The sequence below is a fragment of the Toxotes jaculatrix genome, chromosome 11, assembly GCF_017976425.1.
Source record: "Toxotes jaculatrix isolate fToxJac2 chromosome 11, fToxJac2.pri, whole genome shotgun sequence".
Lineage (NCBI taxonomy): Eukaryota > Metazoa > Chordata > Actinopteri > Toxotidae > Toxotes > Toxotes jaculatrix.
The window spans coordinates 13,700,637-13,723,267 of NC_054404.1; the positions used below are offsets into that span (position 1 = coordinate 13,700,637).

Here is a 22,631-nt window from a genome sequence, read left to right on the forward strand (position 1 = left end):
TGTTGAACAAGCATTTAGTGATCCTGAATTTGAACAACCCAATGTTGACTGAGTATTAAAAAAAAAAAAACTCAAGTTGCCACTTTTTTTTTTAAACAATTGCTCTCGTCATATCAAGTATGTGTGATACCTTGTGAATAACTTCATGCTTTTATTTAAACTCGACTTAACTACTTTTGATCAGAGGTAGAATTTTAAAGTGAGTCATGCTCACGGGCCATGAGCTGCCAGAGGGACAGCTCCTGGCCAGATTTAACTATCTTTCAGGCCCATATTGACCACTCACCTCCACACCCCACTGCTCTCCATGCATTGTGTATCAACTATAATGCCTCCACGTTCACATTAGGTACAGTGGACACCGCAGACTACACATCAGCAGCTTTCATCATAACAATTAGTTGATTACACTCAATTTTTGTGTTGTTTTAAGGTGCAGTCACTTTATCAAATAATTTGAGTGTCAATAAACTCAGAATTCAAGAATAAAGTTGTGATACTATAAATATGGTGAGCAAAAAATTGTAGCTCTCCTTTTTTTATTCAGTCTATAAACTCTTCTACATTAAAAAGGCCATTTGTTTCCAAAAGTAACAAAATATGAATAAATACACATTTGACCATGAAGGAGGAACAGAAACAGCTTATTGCAGAGATAATATATGCCATTTTAATGTAGTTCCCTTTAATTTTATTTTGGAAAAAGAAAAGTCTACCCAAATATTGTTTTTTCAATTTTAATGTTCTGAATTACTACTTTCCCACTTTGTCGACTTTCAGCGAACACAGCACGAACGAGTGGCACATGCGCAGTGCGGTTTGTGGACAGTAACGAGGAAGCTGAGTGACAGTGTGAACAGTTAACGTCTCTGAGCTCTGCTGCTCTTTGGTTTGGACTCAAGGTAACAAAACTTATCAAATAAAAGTGTAGTGTTAATAACATACACAGTACGCGCTTCACGTGGAGTTAATTATTAGCGTGAATATGCGCGTATAATGTGGGATACAGTGTGTGTGCGGGTGTGTGTGAAGGGTCCCCCTGTTGTTGTTTTATGTTTTAATCACAGCGACATCTAGCGGCCTGTCAATCTTTCTGCGGGTTGATAGATATAGTACGTGTTTTTCTTAAAAGTTTAAGAAGATAAAAAGGTGAACTAATTAGCATATGTCCTACCTAGAAACATTCACTGACAAAATACCGTGGTTCTTTATGTTGGTTGAAAGGAGACTGGTTGTTGCGTTAATGAAGGAAAAAAGAAAAGTAACTTATTTCAGTTCTTTTCTGTGCCTGCTGCTAAGTTTGTCTGAGTTCTGCTTTTGTGCTTTGTTTAAAAGTATTTCTAAAATGTGCACCTCAAAATAACCATGATTCATTACTTCCAACCAACCTCACCTGACACCCTGTCCTGTATCTCTGTGTACAGCTTTGCAATGGCAGTGGACTGGATTGGATTTAGCTATGCTGCAGCCATCGCTTTTGGAGGATTTATGGGATACAAGAGAAAAGGTTGAGAGTTCACACTTGAGTGTTTATTTTCATTTTGACGGAAAGCTCAACTTGAGAGAATTGCCACACTGTTAATTTGTTTGACGAATTAACCCTGATTATGTTCATGTGTCTTTTGTTTCATCGTAGGCAGCGTGATGTCCCTAATGGCTGGTTTGGTTTTTGGTGGATTATCTGCTTATGGTGCCTATAACGTCTCTAATGACCCAAAGGACATTAAGGTCTCATTGCGTGAGTATGGCTAAGCCCATTCTAATGTGCTGATTTTCACTGGTTAAACTGGTTAAAATTTCCAGCCAGTATCATGTAAAGCTGTTTTCCATTTTTCAGTTTCTGCAGGACTCCTCTCAGTAGTGATGGGAATGAGGTACAAGAAATCTGGAAAAGTACTGCCAGCTGGCATTATGTCAGGACTAAGGTAACAGTCAGAGCTGCTCAACAGGCAGAAACTTGCAGAAATGCATCGAGCACACACTTGCTATTGCAATAATTTCTGACTTGCTTTTGTCTTTCTCTTTTAGTTTACTCATGGTGTTTCGACTGTTACTCCTAATCATGGTGTGACCGGAGGAACAACGCTGACCAGAGGGGGGAGACTCTGTCCGTCTCTCAACAAACAATCCTTATTTTAAAGGAAACATCATTCCCAGTTAAGCACACTATAACAAGTCTTTCTTGTGTTTCGAATGGGAACACAAGTTTCATGTGACCAGAAACCTTGGTAAAGCTGCCAGTGAGTGTTCAACAGATAAGATTAATATGATAATATTAACTCTTGCTGCAGTAAATCTTTATGGCAGTCTTATATAACACAAATCTTTTTTTGTGTGTGTGTGATTTTATTTTTATGATTTGAAATTTGTGATTGGTGTTGTTACCACAGATGTATTCGCTCACAGTACTGGCAGTATAACAGATACACTGCACATGAACTTTGTGGGTGCTGTTGTTTGTCATGGGGAAAAATAATAAAATTTAATATGGTTGTGTACTTAAGTGTTTGTGTAATATGTTTGAACCTGCTGAAACATGAGAGCTCCATTTGCAGAGAAAACATTGCAGCAGGTAATGCAGGGCAGCACTCCAGGTAGTGAAACATTAATTTACCCCACCTGTGTCACAAGATATGGGAAAAATTGCTATCTCATCCTAGGTTGCATATTATGATATGTGGGTTAAAATTAATATAAAAGAAGGCCAGAAAAGAGTCCACCCACAGAAATGATTTTTGCAACCAATTTTTGATAATAGCAAAGCTAAATAAACAGATGTGATTCTTAAAATTATGTTTTTCTTTTTGCATACCAGGTGTGGTGATAGTCCAAAATCTGTCAGAGAAATTCATTTTGAGACAACAAAAACTCAGGAGCTTCTCAAGTGTTGCTTAGAATTAAACTGTTTAGTAAACTTTTCACATTAAAAACACTGATATGCAGTAAAAGATTACAAACATTCCTGTGATTCTAAGGAGATTTGTTCTCTTATCTTAGTGCAGTATTCATCTCAACATAGACGAGCAAATGTAATCTTTCTGCAGGTTGTACTATACTATATGTTGTGCTACACTTGCATAATGAAACATTCAGGTTGCCTTTGTGCAGGGCGTGCCAGGTCTTTTACAGGGCTCATGGCCATGGTGGTTTGACGTTGAACACCTCCATGACAGTCTTCGCATAGATTTCACCTGACTGTGGCTTCCTCTTGCTGCCTGGCTGCAGGAACCTGCTGATGGCAGGAATCTGAGTCATCCTGCCCTGGAAAGCCTGGAGGGAAACAGAAAGTCGACTTAAAGGACAGCATTCAGCATTAGGTGTGTATTTTTGTTAACACTGTACTGGGATTTTGTAGGAACAGTTTGTCTTTTTGTTGTTGTTCCTTTGTATATCCATCCTAATACTGTATACCACATTTACCTTGATGTTTGGAAACCCCGAGAGGATATCAGGAAATTTCTCCTCCAGCATCAGGGAGCATTCAACCAGCTGCACGTCTGCAATGCTTAGTTTACCTCCCACCAGGTATACGGGCCCAGACAGCACCTGAGAAGTTTGACAAAGACCCGCAGTATCTCATTTAGTTCAACAATCATATATGATCATCATCAGGTCAGTTGTTACATCTTGAATCGCTTTTAACTCCACGAACCACGTATCATTTTATAGAGTATGTTCAGTAGGTGTATTGATACCTTTTCAAACACAGGCAGGTAGCGCTCTTTTGCTTTGCTTTGTATAGTGTCCAGTTTTGATTTTAAATCTGCGGCTGCGGTGAAGGGCAACAGCATCATCATTTCCATGAGATCATTCAGCCCCTCTGAGTACATGTTGATCCTGTGGGAAAGCATCCACATTTATTGTAACACATCCATTTACTAAAAATCACTTGATACAGAAGACACTCCCAACATTGTTTTAAATAAAGTTAAGAATCATACATGACACGGTCTTTGAGATCTTTTCCATGAAGATTGTACTTCTCTGCGATGTAATTCAAGATTGCCTTTGTCTGGATAAGCTTCATTCCATCGATTTCCACCAAAGGAAGCTGCTGAAACATGAGAGCTCCATCTGCAGAGAAAACATTGCAGGAGGCAAATCAGGGCAGCACTCCAGGTAGTGAAACAATAATTTACCTCACCTGTGTCACAAGATATGGGAGACCTTCACCTCAAAATTGCTATCTCATTCCAGGTTGCATCACAATATGTGGGTTAAAGTTAATAGAAAAAAGACTTGAGAACAGGTCAGAAAAGAGTCCACGCACAGAAATAATTTTTAAACATCTTTTTGCAACCAACTTACCACTGAGGAGTTTTTTATATTGCTCACGGGTAGTCAGGATCACCTCATCAAACTGTATGTGAAATGTGAAATTATAGAGCAGATTTAGGGCACATTCAAGAGGTTTGAAATTCATATAAGAGAGCAAAGCTTCAGAGCCACACCACCACACCCTTGACATACCTCAACTTCTGCAACTGTCAAAAGCCAACGGATTGACTCCATTTTCCCTCTCCCATTGAAGTAGTACAGCACAACTTTTCCAGGCATGGCTCTTGTATTTTGGAATTGTAATTCTGTAAATCTAAAAACAGAGGTAAAAAAAATTACACATCGCATATTACTGAATGAAGATGCATGTGCTAAAACTGAGTCAGTGAAACTCCCATACCTGTGCGGGCCGATGTGGAGAAATCCCAAATCCCTGTGAACAGAGAAAGTAAAGTTAAAGTCGTTATATAACTTTATATTGTCAGAAAAAAGCGTTTAAGGTGGAGAAAACAAACAAAGAAGACGATTGGTTGATTTTGCCCAATAGAAACACGGCTCATTAACATGTTGTCGCTGAGCATCATGGGAAAGGGACTAACTAGCTGCGTTCTATCGATCGTTTTTCGAAAGCTCGACAAAAATATCAACGTAGTTTCTGTTTAGAAACTCAAAGAAACAAGCGAACTATATACGCAGTAGGAAAGATTTTTATGTTCGGCACCCTGATAGTAGGCGTTTGTTTTCTACACAGCTTTATAAATGTCTCGCCCTCTATGAAAATGTCGGATGTGAGGGCGATCTGGCTGCGACATCTGTCACCCCATTGATCGCTAGGGTTGATTCGGCTGATCTGGCTGGCTAGGCGGGTGTCCCCTTCCTCCCTCACCGGTCCATGTGTGTCCCTCCCGAAGCTCCGCGCTCGGTGGAAGAGGACGAGGTCCCCCCGGCGGACGACCATCCATCGGTATACCAGTAGCTGCGCTCCCCTGCTAGAACCTCCAAACAAGCTCAAGGCCCATTTGTAGGAGAAACGTAGGGAAGTCAAGCTCCAAGCGTCAGGCACATCCAAATGCGGCGCTGCACGTGGCAGTCTGCCTTAATTTTTAGTTTATTTCCAAAAAACTTTTGTGTTATCAGTGTTATGTAATAAAGTAAAATATTTTTAAAAAATGATGAAAAATAATCATTAGTTGCAGCCTTAGTATGTAATGAAAATGGTAAGCACTGAGCACTGGAAACTGCTGAGACAGAAGCTCTACTGCTGATCGTACTACTTACTGAATGACCACATGTCCTGTATCTCTTTTTTTAATAAAAAAAACTGATAATTATTAAGCTGGCACTATTTATTAATGATGGTAAACCACCACTGTGTAGCTTGTTTGTGGCAACACACTCTCAGGCACAAACACATTTCATTATATAATGTCTTTAGCAAAATTAATTTGAATCAAAGCATCAGTATAGATACTCATATATATATATATATATATATATATATATATGAGTATATATTCATGCATGTATAGTATTAACAGTGAGATTCTAACGACCCGGATTAACCTCTGGTAGCAGATTAATCCAGCTTCCCTTCTGTACCAGGGCTTCCTGTGTTAAAAAAGGCCTACAGTCACCAAATCAGTTAAAAGTCTTTCATAAAAACTACACGTTGAAAATATGATACCCAGTGAAAAGTTTATTTATGCTCAATTACTGGCGAGTCAATAATCACACTCAGTTTGGCCAAGGGGTTAGAACATGTTAACTTGGATTCATACGATGTGGCAACCACTTGCACTGTATTCATTTTACTGAAAGTACAGCATTGCCTCCAATTTCATTAAGAACATAATGCACAAATAATAGTTACCTGACTGACAAGGTGACCATTATAAAACAATAACAGCAGGAATGTAAAAAAAAACAAAACAAAAAAAACAAATGACTGTACTGTACAGAGGCAAAGTAATTAGTTAGCCAAAGCAAGTCACAGTGAAGTTTTCATAAAGTTATAATATGCATATTATGTATACAGGTTTGCTGAACAGCATTCAATGATAAATCTGATACAAAACTGAGGGTACAGGCGTAACCTCTGTAGGACAGTAGTTAATTTACAGAAATACAAAATAAAACAATGAGGAGCAAATCTGGGCTCAAACTTTTGGCCGGTTGCATTTAGATGTACACGTACACTTAAGATATTTTACAACTCACAACATCCATAGTACACATAATCAAACAAAATTTATTGCTGTGTAAGATGTATGTACACATTTTGATTATAAAACAACTAGGCCTACTCTTTGGAGGTGAAAGAGTTCTTAGGAGCGCAGATCTCCCTCCTGGGGCACAGATCAGAGCTCCAGGGAGGCCACTAGCGGTGTCCGTATTTGGCAGACCAGTCTGTTCGCCCGTGGATGGTCTGTGCCGGCGGGCGAGGCAGCAGAGTGGGGGTGCTCTTGTTGGCCAACGGCATGTTGGTGGAGGTGTTCATCTGACTCCGGCCAGACCGCCATGTTGCATAATCTTAAAAGAATTTAATAAATATGAATGATAACAGGTTTGCAATACAGAGAGAGAAATATTACAGAGAGCTGTGCTCACTTGATGCTGTTGATTCCACTGAAGAAACCTGATGCCCTCTGTGACCAGCAGAACCAGTGTCTTTTTTATAAAACGATGGCATGTATCCACCTGGGATCGTATTTGTACCTGGTATTTAAAACAAACAGATCTATTAATTTGAACGTAGTTAACCGTGAGAACAACAAATCAGTGTTACAGGGTTACTGGGAGATTACCATGAGCGCCCCTGCTCGGTAGGGTCCCTCCAAATGGAATACCACTGTTGCCCCAAAGATGGCTTCCGCTGAAGTCTTTGCTGGCATTTATGGCCACGTTCTTCTTTGTAGTAATGCCTGTAGGTGACAGTAAGAGATTATTAGATACGTTCTCCTCTAAAAGAATTTAAGATAAAGATAAAACAGGTGGAGTTAACTGAGATAACAGCAAATGGGTGAAAAAGTATGTGGAATAAATCCCCCCCCCCAAAAAAAAATTACATCCACAGTATATTACCAGGTAAATATCTTGACTGCCTCAAGTAATGCTGTTTAGCAGAGGCAGTTCTTGATGGCTCCTGATAGGCTGTAGCCTTGTTCAGGTTTAAAGGTGCATCTTCCTTTCCACTGGGTCGACTGAAATCCAGGACATTTCCATATCTGAAAAACAGATGAGTTCGGACATCAGTTCAGGATACAGATCCTGAGTTGTGTTTGTGTATTATATTACTATAGCATCTTTGTTTGTACGGCGCCACTGAATTGGCCCTGGTGACAGATCAAAACCTCACCTGCTCAGCGCGTCCTCCCCGTGCCTCGACTTCTCGGTGGGGAAGTTGCTTTTTCCGAGGATACTTATGGATGTCAGATCGGTTTCTTCGTACTCATCCCAGTCTTCACCCTTGAGGTGCCCTGTGCCGTGGCCCCAACGCCGCCGCCCACCTTTAGGTTTCAACTGATAGCTCAGTAGGTTTGCATTTTCCAGCTCCTGTCTCGTTTGCTGAAAGAACAAATCAACATCAACCAAAGGTGTGAGGAATATTTCCAAGTAACTGACCACTTGATGTAGTCAGTATATATTGAATGTTCACAGCGAGCAGTCAGATGTACAGGAGGGCAGGTTTAAAGGATTATTACCCCTCAAACATCTACATTTATACTGTATGTAAAGAGTTAACTTATCCATTCACCCACTAGAAGAAATAAAGAGTGGATATCTAAAAATTTCAGGATAACTAATAATAGTCACAGATAACCTGTAAATACATACACACATAATGTTTAGAAGACAGGCCCAGCCTCACCTTGCTCTGGAGGTTCTTGTCAACAATGTAAGGAAGATGGCTCTGTGCTGTTCCTTCGGTCTGTTCCTGCTTCAGGATGTGCTTTGGCTGCTGCTCTCGCAGCAGCTCTGTGTGCCGTTGGTACACTGCCGCCTGGGCAGCAGCGGGTATGGGGGAGGGCTGGATCTGCTGGAGAGGCCTGGAGGGGGAGCAGTGTTGGTTGGGAGGCGGAGGCTGGGAGGGGGGCACGGGCTTAAGCAGCAGGGGTTTCTGCTGCAGCGTCTGTAGTGACTGCAGCGGAGCCTGAAGTGGCACAAGACCCGGCTGAGGTCTGCCCTGCTCCAGGATCTGCTGCGGAGTGCCCAAAGCTTGGCCCACGTGGAAGTAAGAGTACCTGAGAGCCTGAAACCATAACAACAATTTAGACAAACAACATCAGCTTTCATTGTATATGTTAAGCTGTGGAAATACTTCCAAGTGTCTGTCAGACACTACCTGGGCAGATGCTGGTCTCTTCTTGGGATCCCACTGAAGCAGGTCTGTCATCAGATGGATGGCTTCAGGACTGGCATTTGGGATCAGTGTCTTCAGATTGCTGGGAACACACTGAGGCCAGCGGAAGTTCATCGCATTTGCCAGCTGGTATCCCTCAGGCCAATCATTCTAGAGGGAGAAGATGCAGTCCAACTTACACTCCGCATTTACATCAGATTTACCAAGAGAGTACCAGCAGAGTAGTCACTGAAAAAAAATAATGAGATTTTCTCTCATGCTGTGCAATGTTTGAGAATTTAGGAGTCTTAGACTGCTTGTTTAGATTTGGTCTGTTGTGCCCCAAAGACACAATTTTAACATCTTGTCTTCACCGTCTATGCAGCAAAAGCAGGATGTCTGCAGCACAACAGCAGCAGCTGCAGTCCTCCATCAGTGTCTGTTCAGCCACAGTGCTGCTGTTCAGCCTCACAGCCCAGTACACAACCACACGTACTGTACGTTACCTCATAGGCAAAATAGATGAGGAGATGAAAAAGATGCTTCTGGCCTGAGTTACATGCATCAAGTGCAGTTGAATTGTGAGGAATTACACAGCCACTGTAGACAGCTGCGTTTGTTAAAACAAAGTGCATCTCTTCTGTCAGATGGAGGACTTGAGAACACATCCTGTCTAGACAGGGTGTAACAAGGAACGGCAAATAAAGTGCTCCTTGTAATTCTGCTGGGTGCATGTGGTGCATTAAGTTAGCAGGATACTCATAACGGCTTGTCAGGCTCTTTTGTATGTGTTTCACATGTGATAAAGATTACCTTCTTTGGTGTACCCAAAACTTGGCAAATCTTGAATATGGTGTCTACTTCACTGGAGCCAGGGAAAAGAGGCCTGAGGGTATAAAGCTCTGCCATGATGCAGCCAACTGCCCACTGGTCTATGGGTGAACTGTAGGATGTGGATCTGAGGAGCACCTCTGGCGCTCTGTACCTGGTCAAAAGAGAGAGGGTGCTGGGACTTGAATGTGCTGAACTATAACATGAGCTTTAGGCTCAGTGTAAGTGCCTTATGTTGACTCACCATCTCGTCGAGACGTAGTCTGTGTATGGTGGTCGAGATCTGATCTCACGGGCAAGACCAAAGTCAGCTATTTTCACCAGCTCTGGGCCCATGCACAGAAGATTCTCGGGTTTCATGTCCCTGTGAAAAAACCCTAACAAAGACACACTGCATGACCATCTTGGCTAAAAGAATGATAAAAAAAAAAAAAAGTTAACTGTGCCACATTTAATTCAGCAAGCTGGAGTTGTAAGCGGACGTACCGTGTTTATGAATGAACGCGAGCCCCTGCAGTATCTGAAACATAATATTTCTTACAGCAGATTCAGGAAACAGCCGAGTCCTGCAGTACGAAACGAAAAGATCGAAAACCCAATCAGTTAAGCAACTGTGAGTGTTTACCAAACATGGTTTCAAATGTGGACGTAATAACACAACAAATAACAGATATACGCACCTGTCTTTCATTAGCTGATATAAATTCTCCTTCATGTACTCAAATATAAAGTACAAGTGGTCATTTTCTCGAATTACCTCCTTAAGTTTGATCACATTTGCATGATTGAGCTTCTTTAAGGACTGAAAAAAATAAAGAGAGAGGTTATGTAAGACTATGTGGTATGCATATCCAAAAAAAGTAGCAGAAATAAAAAGTAAATCTAACCATGCTGGATACTACACACAAGTCACTGCAGCACATTCAAAAGCCCGCCCTACAGCTATAAAACAAAACCTTCTTGTTAAAACATGGCTCGTGTAAGAACACAATGTAGTTTGGGGAGTAAATGCTGCAAAGGTGGGATTTATGCTCACAATTTAAAAGGGAAAAATAAATATAGAGTAATAGAAAGCAGGATGGAGATATGTACACTTTTCCCATGCACTGGGATGATACAGGTTTAACCATGCTAAATTTTAGTAAGGAGGAAAAAGCTGTAAAGGGATTCTGAGATCTTACGATGTGACATGCTGTAATTATCATCTAATTAGCAGAACTAAGGATCATGTTTTGCTGCGTTAAGGTCAAGCTCTAGGAAAGGGGGTGTGTAGGCCAGGGATGGGAACCAGAGCTAAAAACCAACAGCACACAAGAATCACCTTCTACTCTTACAGCTGGTGTGTGACTTTGAGCTGTGAGGAAATTTAGACAGTAACATACTGAATTGGTGTGAAAAGAAAAACAACAGGAGGTTTTGAATATTTGACAACTGGGCTAAAACAGTACAGTATGTTAAACATGTCGGCATCACAAATCATGAAGTCGTCATGAAGTTACTTATAACTTCTTTAGCTGACACAAAAAAATTGAAAAATCAACCCAAAAAGAACGAGAGAGACACAGCTATATATTATATACCTGGTCGATGAATCAGGACAGGTGACAGCATGTGTAGCATCAAACATTACACGTGATATTCAGTGTTTACTACTCCATGTTGATGTTTGTTGATCCATCCATTTTTAAATCCTGCACATAATGATTTTAAATATCATTGGCATGCTTACATTCTTAATTAAAGTGCAGAAAAGGGTACTCCCTTTAAGTTGATTTTGGGTTGATTTTTCTATGATTCTGCTATGCTATTCAACTGTGTAAATCTGTGTTGAAAATGTAGAAAAGATGAATTCACCTTGACTTCACGGAGGTTCATGCATTCTTCCCAGGAGTAAAATTTTCTTTTCATTCTGAAAAAAATATCATTCTTGTTAACTAATTTGTTGTAAATGACACCTAACTGCACACAGCTCTAAACAGGAAAAAAAAATTCTGTTGCAGATTGCAGTGAAACACACAGAACCAAATACTCACTTCTTTATGGCAACAAGTTCTCCTGACTCCAGACTGCGGCCAAGGATGACTGAGCCGTAGGTGCCATCCCCGAGCTGTCTGATGGTAGTGTATCTATTCATTATGCTTGTCCTTCCATAGCATCATCCGGGGGCAGATAATAATTGGGTTGAAAATAGAGATGGGTTCACCTCCTGCTGCTGAATGTAACCAGATTTTCCTGTGACAACAGCAGAAGACCACAGGCAGAGCTGGAGGACTCATGGTGTCATGGACTTGCCTCCGTCTAGCTGAGAAGGTGAGGGACGGATGACAAACACTGTTGTTAATCATGCAGCAGTATCAATTACAATGCACATGGCTTATAATAAACCAAGTATGACATGACTTGGCCAACTGACCACAAACTAACTACTAAGTGGGACATTTTAGGGTTGGAAAACTCGTCAGTACTATGGAGCACAGCTGAATCGATTAACAGTTTTGCAGTGATGCAAATCAAATGTTTAATAGGCTGCTAACATGATGTTAACTAACATGATGTTAACTGTTACAGACAGTAACTAGCAGATCGTTATCATCGCTCCTACTCTACAGAGTAAGTTAAAAGAATACAGCAAACATCCTTAACCACCGTGTTATTTTTTCTTTTGTCACGTTTGTTTCATACTCAGCTAACACTGGCTGTTGCATTACTAGTTTAGTTAGTGTTAACAGTGCTTAGTAATCGCTAACGCAACGATAATTCAGCACTAAATATCCCTTGTCCTGATATAATTCACTCTGAAGTTAGGTCCAGCTGTTTTGGCTTATCTAGCTCTACATCTGGATTTGCGTGTTTTTCCAATTCTAACGAGTGCTTTGCGCAGTCAACGGCAGCAAACGTGGTACAATTAACGGTAATTGTGTTGTGGTGCTGGTGGTGGCCCAGCTGCTGCCAGAACACTACAGCACTGGTTTGGCTGAATGGTTTTCCTAAGTAACTTCAAATAAAAACAATAAGCAGCGGACAGCACTCACCCTCCCCACGTCAAATCGACAACAACACATAGCCGAGCATCCGTAGTCGACGTTCAACAAATGGCTGAGCGTAACGATCAGCTGCCCGTGATAACCGCATCCAGAGTGTCCCTCACACACACACCATAAACAACATTTCAGCTAGGCCCTGTGGTCAGAGAGCTCCCCGTAATCTCGCGTTGCTGTGAAGAACAGTTTGCGGTCTCATTACAACAAATCACAGCTCTACTCCTCCGGCTCCAAAGGCGCACCATCGGATTAAAATAAATCTCTGCTTCGCTATCTCGGCCGTCTTCACTTCTTTAATGTCGTGAAATAGGTGGCTATTTAAAGCTCTTTTAAAAAAAGTTTTGGCTTTTACTTTTTTTCTGTCCGCATATTACATGTATGCAGAATATGCAAAAAATTACCGCGGTTTAATGGGATGTGATTAATGTCAAAGCAAAACATTCATTCACAAATTCCTAAACAATTAAACACACATTCGTGAGAGGTAAACGTCGCAATGAGACTCGTTCATAACATGACAAAAACCACGACATTTATAAAATACTACAAAAAACGATTTATTGGCACAAAGCGAAGACGGAAGTGAGCGACAATTAAACCTCTCGCTTTCCGTCTTCTCTGGTCAGATCTCTGACCTACAGTGAAGAAGAGGAAAAGTGTTTAAAACATAAATAACATTTTAATTCGTGCACAACGTACAGACAAACGTCCGGACAAATATCCGGATAATTCAGAATCATAAGGATGATATGTTTTGGTGAAACACAAGTCTGCTACAGTGCTACTGGCTGATAAATGTGAGGTCAACACTGTGTTGACAACTGTTATTATGTGGGAAATGACTTAATGAATTTCACAGACTTTTTATTACAATATTGATATTAATTTATTACAGCTGACACAATTATTTGATTGACAGAAACAATTTTGATAATCAGTTAAGAATTTAGTTCACTTTGCTGCTTTCCTTTACCGCTAATGTTTCAGGAGCTGAAAATTAAGACTTGCCACTTTGCTCTGTTTTATATACATTAAATAATAATAATTATAAAAAGTTCTATTTAAATGGTTTATTGAACAAAACAGAATATTTAAAGTCATCACCTTAGGTTCCAGGAACTTTTGATGGTCATTTTACACTGTGCCCCCGCTATACAACACTACTCCTACCATTAATAATAATAATAATAATAATAATAACAACAACAATAATAAACACCGTTTCAGCATTACAAATATACCTTCATTGCAGGTTCTATACGGGTTTTACAGAAATAACCTTCTGGAAACTGAACATATACAGCTGCGAAACGGGAGGAGCTATTTTGGGCACTCCAGGTTCCAAAAGTAAGTCTCTTATTTTTGCCATAGACAGTGTTACATGACTCACAGTTGCATCGGCATAAACCTCTCCCGAAATCATTACATTACATTCTACATTAGGGCAATCAAATATCCAAATGGAAATACAAAATAAAATTTATTATTTTTTATTATTTTTACATCCAGTTGTTTATTCATTTCCGCTTTTGTTTGTGACATATTTTATTTATAATTAGAATAACTGTTGATTTATTTGCGTCACAGTGTACTTATTTCTTAATTAATTCATTGATGGACAAGTAAATATGTTTTGTACTCCATAAATACTGGATTCTGATTAGGACCTGAACAAATGTCGCCCAGCATCTCTCTCTTTGTATGGAAGTGACCATTCTTTCTCCAAGGGTCATTTTCCTAAATACGTGGTAATGTAGTGAAATTTAAAGTTGTTTTTAGCTCACAGATAAACAGACAAAAACAGTCCAGAGCAGGCACCAGGGCGCTCTGTCCAACTTCACCGCACGTCCTGACTTCCTGTGAAGCTCCGGGGCCACTCAGCGAAATGGCTGCGTTCCTGCGAGCTCGTAAATATGTCCGTTGTGTTGTCCGTTTCTCCGACCGTGAACTGTAAACGCTAGTGTTGACCGCTTGAGAAGATAAAAAAGAAGACCTGCCGGCCGAGCTGTCATGGTGGGTCACCGTGCTTTTACCTGTTATTCGCGGAGAAGCGAGTTAGCCAGCTAGCTAGCTAACGTAGCTAACGTCACCTGTTTGTCTCTACCTGCAGTTCACGGCGCTCGACGTGTCTCCTCTGGGTTAACTAACAGCTAGTTACCAAACAGTTACATGTTTCCATTACTTGAATTTAGCGACAAGTCCTTTAAATTAACCATACTGGCATGGATTTGTTGGAGATTGATTCTTGATTGAACTGAGTTAACGTTAGCATTACCTAGTGTTTAGCTACAAACGGTTGTTTTCGTCTGCAGTTGCCAGAGCAGCGAGTTTGTATTTCATTAATCAGGTTTTCAAGTTTATTGAACAGTTTACCGAGCTCGTTTTTGGTAAGCTGGTTATAATTAAAGGTGGGGGAGGTAATCAGATCCTTAAAAAAACAAACATATAAAATACAAATGTACTAATGCAGCACTGTAAAACTATTCCAAAACAAGTCAAAGTCCTACAAGTATGTAAGTATAATCAGGAAATTGTTTTTAAGTATTGAAAGTAAAACCACTCAATGCAGAAAAAACGCTTGTTGTACAACTATATTTGTCATTATTGTAATATTAGTAATGATACATTAATGTGTAAACATCATTTTATGTCAGAACTTGTTGACATGGAGTTAATTTTCAACCGTGTTATATAAACCTGCAATTGTAGGTAAAGGTAATACTATGAAAAGGCAATGCTTAAATAAAGTGCTAAATACCCCAAATTTGTACTTAGTTTTGTTCTACCACTTGTTATAGCCCAAGTGCCTCGTCTTCTTATTTCCCACAACATCACGTGTTTTTGACTGAAGTGATGCCGGTAAAACAGTGATGGAAGGATTTAGTGATTTCTATTTATCACATGCACACAACAGTGTACACTGAAATGTAAAGTGACAAGCATCACAAGGGTGCGCAAAAGACAATTAAAAAAAAAAGATTTTAAAAAATCTGCAATGTAAAGGTTAAAAACAAAAACGGAATTTGCAAAATAACACTACACAGTACAAAATGTGCTGCTTTACCCTTTAGCATAGGCTCCTGTGATGAGTTAAGGCAATACTTCACTTCTTCCTTATACAGGCTGAAGATAATGCAGAAATTGGAGGTACGATAGAGGATGAAGATGAAGGTTCAGATGACCCAAATCTTCAGGTGAGAAATCGATATTTTCTTTTCTAATTTCTAAGTTATTGACTGTATTAATGTGGATTTTACCTATGTCTCAGCCCATCAGGATATGACAGCAATATTACTTTGCTCTGTTAAGCTGTTTTATTCTGGTATTGTTATTTGTTGCTCTACTAAACTGCTAACAGGTTGTTGCTTTAAAAGAAAATGTATGTTCACCTAGCCTATCCTGCATGCATTGATAAAGGTTAAATAAATAACATGCTCGTGAAGTCTCAGAAGAAGCTTTACATTCTAGATAAAACCCTGATGTTACAGTTAGACTGAGAACAATGATGCTCTTTTGGCACTCAATAACTGTTCTAATTGAATTGCAGCTGGAGCTCAATGCGTTCAGAGCTCAGTGGATGTCTGAACTCAAACCAAGCTCTGGAGCAAGTGGATCAAATGGCCGACTGCTCCGAGCTAAAGGTCTGAAGAAAACGCAAGAAATTGCTCGGGAGGAGAAAGTAAGTTGTGAAAAGATTTCTTCAGGTTTATATTCATTGCTTCGTGTATGTTTGAGTGCTGTCACTGACATTTATAGTGCAGCTGAATGACTGACATGAGTCATCTTCTCTCAGGCCACAGAGCTGTTCTTGAGAGCTGTTCAGGAAGAGCAGAATGGAGCTGTATATGAGGGTATGTTTGTAGGTTGTACTTTTGTATATGTGTGGTGATCAAAATCACCAGAAAAAGGATAAAATGTTTGTTTGATAAAATACATGCACTTCCGACCATCAGTGATTTCAACAATTCAGGGAAAACTATTGACAGCAATTGAACATGTTTAGTGTCTACCCATATAGTTTTGTGAATTTTGTATGAGGAACTAAGACTCAGCATAATGTAACTTGTCTTTACTTGCAGCTATCAAGTTCTATCGCATGGCCATGCAGCTTGTGCCTGACATTGAGTTTAAGATCAACTACAGCCGTCCTCCTGATGCAGACCGCGTTGGAGGAAACTAGTGAGTTGTTTTTTATTTGGATAATCTTTCATGATTAACTAAATCTAAATCTGCTGTGTTTCAGCATGCAATGAAAGATTTGTATATATATTTTTTAAGTTATGATCTCTAAACACAAATTTCAGTGTTTTTTTTTTTAAATCCATAAAATACATATGATCATCATGAATTAAAGTACTTTTCAAGTGAGCGCTTGTTTTGTCAGCATGGCAGACAGTGCCTTAGGAATTATACCTTTGTCAGCTCATGAAAAAGTAAATGTGGCGTCTTCGTCTCTGTACTAATCAAGTATCTTTGCCAGCCTGATGTATGACTGAGAGGACAATAGTTATCTGCCATATTCATGACAGGGTTGATGTATTAAATGGAACAGAATTTTTTTTTTTTTGAAGTTAATGGAGAAACAGACGTTCACTTTTTGATACCAAAGCTGAACAGTCACAGGCAGGTTGGACAATGTGAGCTAACCCTTTCACACCAACAGCAAACACAGGTTTTTCCAAGGTCCTTGCTTATGTCTGAAAGGTGAAGGGTGTAGTTTATTCTCGCTTCTTAAACTGCACTTATTGTTTCATTTTTGTAGCATGGAGGACAGTGATGCTGATGGTGAGATTGAGGATCTGCTTGCCTACTTTGAGCAGGAGCTCACTCTGGAAAGCTCCTTTCCAAAGATCTGCACTCCTGAGTCAGAAATGACTCAGATGCATATTTCAGGTGATAATCAGTCATTTTATTAGATCGCAAACGTGTTTAAAGTCATTACAAACCGGCATTCGTCATAACTGATTTGTTTCCTGTTTCATCTGGCTGCAGCCTTGCCACGGGAAATCCTGATGTACATATTTCGTTGGGTTGTGTCGAGTGATCTGGACATGCGAGCCCTGGAGCAGCTCTCTTTGGTTTGCCGGGGATTTTATATTTGTGCAAGGTCAGCCCTGCTGTCACAACAGATCAGATGGGTGACAGTTTGTTTGTCAACAGCTTGCTTTTCTCAGGGTTTGCTTTTCAAAATTGTTGACTTGGGAGCGGGTAATTAGAGATCTCACATTGTTGCTGCACAATAGATTAAGCAATTAAAAGCCTGTTCTGTATATATGGTTTGAGGTTCACCCAGTCTTTTTTTGTTTTTATTTATTTGTTTTCACTTTTAATTTCTCTCCAGGGACCCTGAGATTTGGCGTTTAGCCTGTTTGCGAGTGTGGGGACGGAACTGCACCAAACTTGCACCCTTCAAGTCCTGGAGGGAAATGTTTCTGCGAAGGCCGCGTGTTCGTTTTGATGGTAATGAAACATTTTATCCATTACAAATCTAGGATGCTTTTTCATAGTACCCTGCAGTGGCTGGAGGCCTACATCAATGTTTTTTGAGGCACTGGAGCATTTCAATCCATCACTACAGAGATCTGAAAATGTGCCATCTCATAAAAATGTGATACAACTAGGCTTACGCTTGGTTTCAATACATGAAGACTCAATAATGTCTTGTGAAATTGCTACTCCCAGTGTGCTGGCTCTGTTGTGAAAAGACTTTACTGGCTTTACTAACCCTAACCCTAACCCTAAAATTTTGTTTATTTAAATGTCTCAGATGCAAGCTTTAAGATAATTGTTGCATGCACAAAACACTAGTTCTAAAACCAAAAGTCTGAAATTGCCAATGTAGATTTACTGGTTGTTGAACTTTCCATTCACATTATTTTCACAGGTGTCTATATCAGCAAGACATCATACATTCGTCAAGGAGAGGAATCGCTGGATGGATTTTACAGGGCTTGGCACCACGTTGAGTACTACAGGTAACGTAATCATTCGTTTTTGATTGTGAGCCGTACAGATATCAGAGCTAAACGTTGACATTGTTATCACAGGTACCTCCGGTTCTTCCCTGATGGCCATGTCATCATGCTGACCACCCCCGAGGACCCTCTGTCCGTTGTCCCTCGCTTGCGTACCAGGAACACCAGGTCCACCTTCTCTGTTTTCTACAAACTCGGCCAGAATGGACGTTTCAGCATCAAAAATTATTTCACGTGTTGAGTGTCAGCACTTTGCGTGATTGTTGAATTTTGTTTCATTTCACAGAATGGATTCTGTTCTGCTCGGTCATTTCCGTCTGTCACAGGAGACAGACAATCAAACCAAAGTTTTTGCTGTTGTCTGCAAGAAAAAGGAGGAGGTGAGAATATATTTGGGGGGCTGTGGGGTATAATCCACAATAAAGACCGTTGCACATTTCTTTACAGCACTACGGATTAAGTTTTTTTTCTTCTTCACTTAAAAGCTTGGTAAAGTGACATTTTAACAAAGCCAGCAGACATCTTTTTTTTCCCCAACAGCAGGTAGTTCTGAAACAAGAATTGCACAATGTATAAATCAAATACAAGTGAGTTACTCAATTATGGAAACCCATTTCCCACAGGAAAAGAAAAAACAAATGATAAAAAAAATCACTATGTCGTACTATGACTGTGTCTCATTTATTTATTGCTGTATCATTACAGTATTTTGTTGAAATGAAGAGAAAGAAATAGTGCAACTTGAAATGTGTTTACATTCTTGTGCCTCTGTTGGGCTTGTCAAAACATGTAACTCACATATACATTACATAGTCATTGCTGTTCAAAGTGATTATTACAGCTGTATACCAAAATTGAGATATGAATTGTTGCTCTACTCTTAAACTGTCAGTGCCACAGTGGCATGTTATTGAGTAACACATGAACGCTCACCTGATTTTTGGATCTTGCAAGAAAGTCTAGAATAAAAGCCTTATCAGTCAGTTTATGGCTCGGGCAGTAAACCGTATTATTTTTTAACAGAAAGCGGCCGAGTTTCAAAGGAATCGGTTCTGCAGGCGGAACCCAGCTCCAGAGGCTGACCACAACTTCCATGTGGGACTGCATCTGTCCTCTGGGGGGCGTCAGAGTTCCAGTAAGCTGGTGTGGATCCACCACTCCTGCCACATCACCTACAAGTAAGACACATGAGGACCAGTAGTAGTGGAAAAGACAAATTATTTCCCTGTTTGTGTTTAAAAATTGATAGTAATTGTGTTTTTAGGCTGACGGGGGAAACAGTTGTCACATCATTTGACCTCGACAGGATGTACACACCCTTCTTCTTTGCACGTGTGAAGAGTTACACTGCTTTCTCCGAGCAGCCTCTTTAAGCAGCATGGAGACCTGCACATGATCCCACAAACACCACATCAAACAATATTTTACCAAAATGCATACTCCTCAGCCTGTTTGTGCCGCAGTTGCATTATGGTGTTAATATGTAACCCTCATGTTTCCTTCACGCGAGCATGTTACATTTGAGGTTTACATAATAGAATACTACTTATTTTCTGATTTCAGAAATTATAGTAATGTGCTGAGAGCTAAAATAATTAGCAACCTTTTCCCACCCGTTCCAATCAATGAATGTTCATACTGTTTTTGTTTCATGGTGCACTTTCTCCCTTGAATAAATTGGTGAACAGAATATGCTCTTTTTATATCTTTAAGTGTTACAACGTGTTGTTGAAACAAAAGTAAAATATCAGCCACAGGGAAGTGTGTGTGTGTAACGAGGCAGGTTATCTTTCCTGGATTTCTCTAACAATTCTTCAGTATATAATGTTCACTCATGGCTGTAGGGAAAAAAAAGATGCATCTCAGTAAAATTACAGACATCCTATTACACAACATCAGTGAAAAGACATTGCAGATGTGATTTCAGACTTCTACATCATTTGTCTTGCTGAGGACAGACAGGGGTATAATCCACGTATTACATTTTCTGGGAACCAAGCGCGGACAGATCAAACAGGATTTGCAGGAAAAAAAAATAATAAATGTGAAAGTTGTATTGGATTAGGTTAAAATGATTTGTGGTTTGTAGACTTTTGTTGTTTTTTTTTCAAAATATTCTAAAGAAACTATAGTCTGTTGCAAATCCTAAATTAAAATGATGGTAAATCCTCAAATAGGTTGTTTCCAAACAGCTGTTGCTGCTTTTATAGAAAAGGAAACAAACACAGAAATAAAGAGCTGAGAGGAGAAAACAGTTAAATAACAAGTATCAACTTAGATGTTTTTGTTTACACCTTCTAATTTGAGATAAAGCTTAAGTTGATTTTCACTTGATCCCTCTTTGTTTTGATGCTGTCATACTCATGGTCTTACTTTCAATAATCCTGTTGAATTTTCATCTGCCAAAGAGCTAAAGCAGCCAAAACTAAACTAATCAAAGTGCAGTTAATTTACTAATGTGCAGCACATGTAAATAGGGGAACGGTCACCCACTGTGACTTATGCAGTCATTTTACAATACCGCAATTCATGATCTATCAGACACATGGAGATGTACTCATGTTAGCATGATTGCTATTGGTATGGCTGGAATCACTTGAGATGACGACACACATTTCGTCAAATCAGATCAGGTTTTCTTTATCGCTAGAGGTCATGGTGTTTTTTTATCTACATCGGCACTGTGATGAAGGCATAGTTTATGTTTTTTTAGCTTACACTGACCTACAGTTCAATCAGTGGGATGATAGAAATGAGGTGAGAGGTTATACACTTGAAGCCTTCCTGAAAATCACACCCAGGAGCAGTAAATGGTTTATTCAGTTACACATGAGTAGGCTGTTGTTGGCATCGCCACTCACCTTGTTAGTATTAGTTCCTATCCTATTTTAACTTTGTTATCAAACTCTTGGCAAGATGGCAAATAAGTGTATTTCCCAAAATGTCAAACTGCTCTTTTAACTAAACTGTGAACAGTTAAATTTCACACACTATTTTCCCTATTAACAGTATAGTTAACTGACTTGTGAAATAGTTGCAAATTACTGCTGCAGTATCTAAGCGGTTGTGTGCTGGATGTGAAATAGACAGACAACCTGTAGTCATGCTAAAGAGAAATTACAAGTCTGACACATCACTTAGATGTAAAAAAAAAAATGAATGAATGCTGCTGTACTGCTGTTTTCAGAAAAAAAAAAAAACTCGACACCGCCACCCCCGCCCCCTCTGTCTCCCTCAGGCCATGGCCTCTGTGAAATCAGTGAGTAAGGCATTGTTTGCATAGTGGCTGGCCAGCAGACACGCCACCAAAGCTCACAAACAGTTGCTCTGTCCTCCAAATGTGAGCTGTGTGTGACACAGAGTTTTCCAGTGCATCAAGACCTGCACACAGCGCTGATGAGGACGAGGTCAGAGTGATACCACTTAAGTAGTATCATTCCGACAAGACAGATCAATGGATAGACATTTTGACTGGAGAGAGAGAAATCTCTGAACTCTCTTTGCCAAAGCAGGTGTCAGGAGGAAAATGAGTTTCTTCTTGCTTCCTTGAAATGGGCAGTACCTTGTTTCTGCCACCCAGGAAGCTCAGCAACAGTTCACCAGCCATGTGTCCTTACTATACCAAACTAAATAAACAAAACCAGATCCAAATCAGGTTAACTTGGTTTACAGTCAACATTGGACTATTTTTACTAAGAATGCCAAAAATTTCTCAGGCTGTTATCAGGACTGAGGAAGAAAAGCTGTGTTGTCCTTAGGAAAAGTTCATGTAAGAGAAAAAAAAACCCGTCACCAGGGCCTCATGTTTGCTCACAACATCCTAACTTCAGCCTCAATTCACAGAGAGCAAGGAATGACCAATGGACCAAGAATGTAATAAAGTAAAACACACAAAGCAGACAGGAAACATTAGTTTTTATTTCACTTTATATATTTCAACTTATGTGTCATTTTAAGTGGAACTACGAAGCTGCTGTCTATCAGCAAAAACATTTTCATCATCATTGGTAACTACATGAAGCAGGTGTTGTTAAGACCTACACTGGTACTACAAAAGATGGGATTTACAAGGATTGGGAGAAAAACAAAACAAATGAATACCAACATTTGTCTTTTAAGTACTAAAGTGGAAACATAGGAAAACAGCTCTGAAAGTATTTTTCCAGG

General features: G+C 39.8%; 5 protein-coding genes across 6 annotated transcripts in view; 3 read left to right on the forward strand and 2 right to left on the reverse strand.

The window, feature by feature from the left end:
• mcph1 (microcephalin 1) overlaps positions 1 to 1,029 on the forward strand; it is a 41,019-nt gene extending 39,990 nt beyond the window's left edge. Inside the window, exon 16 of the transcript XR_005894919.1 lies at positions 1,010 to 1,029. The gene's annotated coding sequence lies outside the window, so the exon portion shown is untranslated. The remainder of the gene's footprint in view (positions 1 to 1,009) is intronic.
• Positions 794 to 2,498, forward strand: zgc:163080 (uncharacterized protein LOC799515 homolog). The gene is made up of 5 exons (XM_041050571.1): positions 794 to 902; positions 1,425 to 1,507; positions 1,637 to 1,738; positions 1,838 to 1,925; positions 2,029 to 2,498. Exons 2-5 carry the CDS (start codon positions 1,432 to 1,434, stop codon positions 2,069 to 2,071), a joined length of 309 nt encoding a protein of 102 aa, XP_040906505.1. The 5' UTR covers positions 794 to 902; positions 1,425 to 1,431; the 3' UTR covers positions 2,072 to 2,498.
• A 393-nt stretch (positions 2,499 to 2,891) lies between these two features.
• Positions 2,892 to 4,763, reverse strand: gsta.1 (glutathione S-transferase, alpha tandem duplicate 1). Its single transcript, XM_041050569.1, has 7 exons — positions 4,679 to 4,763; positions 4,471 to 4,591; positions 4,309 to 4,360; positions 3,942 to 4,074; positions 3,696 to 3,837; positions 3,421 to 3,546; positions 2,892 to 3,270 (listed from the first exon to the last, which is right to left on the reverse strand). The coding sequence occupies exons 2-7, from the start codon at positions 4,555 to 4,557 to the stop codon at positions 3,133 to 3,135; spliced, it is 678 nt and encodes a 225-aa protein (XP_040906503.1). The 5' UTR covers positions 4,558 to 4,591; positions 4,679 to 4,763; the 3' UTR covers positions 2,892 to 3,132.
• Positions 4,764 to 5,968: 1,205 nt separating this feature from the next.
• Positions 5,969 to 12,641, reverse strand: LOC121190102 (serine/threonine-protein kinase ICK-like). 2 transcript variants are annotated; one of them, XM_041050684.1, is made up of 14 exons: positions 12,481 to 12,641; positions 11,482 to 11,750; positions 11,303 to 11,357; positions 10,129 to 10,250; positions 9,935 to 10,014; positions 9,693 to 9,825; positions 9,431 to 9,602; positions 8,621 to 8,788; positions 8,147 to 8,527; positions 7,634 to 7,842; positions 7,360 to 7,502; positions 7,083 to 7,199; positions 6,886 to 6,993; positions 5,969 to 6,807 (listed from the first exon to the last, which is right to left on the reverse strand). In XM_041050684.1, the coding sequence occupies exons 2-14, from the start codon at positions 11,580 to 11,582 to the stop codon at positions 6,656 to 6,658; spliced, it is 1,941 nt and encodes a 646-aa protein (XP_040906618.1). In that variant the 5' UTR covers positions 11,583 to 11,750; positions 12,481 to 12,641; the 3' UTR covers positions 5,969 to 6,655. The 2 variants fall into 2 exon arrangements, with proteins under 2 accessions (XP_040906618.1, XP_040906619.1); XM_041050685.1 differs by lacking the exon at positions 12,481 to 12,641 and adding an exon at positions 10,770 to 10,802 and having other exon boundaries at positions 11,482 to 11,524.
• Positions 12,642 to 14,348: 1,707 nt separating this feature from the next.
• On the forward strand, positions 14,349 to 20,154 carry fbxo9 (F-box protein 9). The gene is made up of 13 exons (XM_041049523.1): positions 14,349 to 14,502; positions 15,612 to 15,683; positions 16,037 to 16,168; positions 16,283 to 16,340; positions 16,569 to 16,668; positions 17,252 to 17,382; positions 17,482 to 17,596; positions 17,831 to 17,949; positions 18,374 to 18,464; positions 18,537 to 18,632; positions 18,751 to 18,844; positions 19,488 to 19,642; positions 19,729 to 20,154. The coding sequence occupies exons 1-13, from the start codon at positions 14,500 to 14,502 to the stop codon at positions 19,835 to 19,837; spliced, it is 1,275 nt and encodes a 424-aa protein (XP_040905457.1). The 5' UTR covers positions 14,349 to 14,499; the 3' UTR covers positions 19,838 to 20,154.
• The last annotated feature ends 2,477 nt before the right edge of the window (positions 20,155 to 22,631 follow it).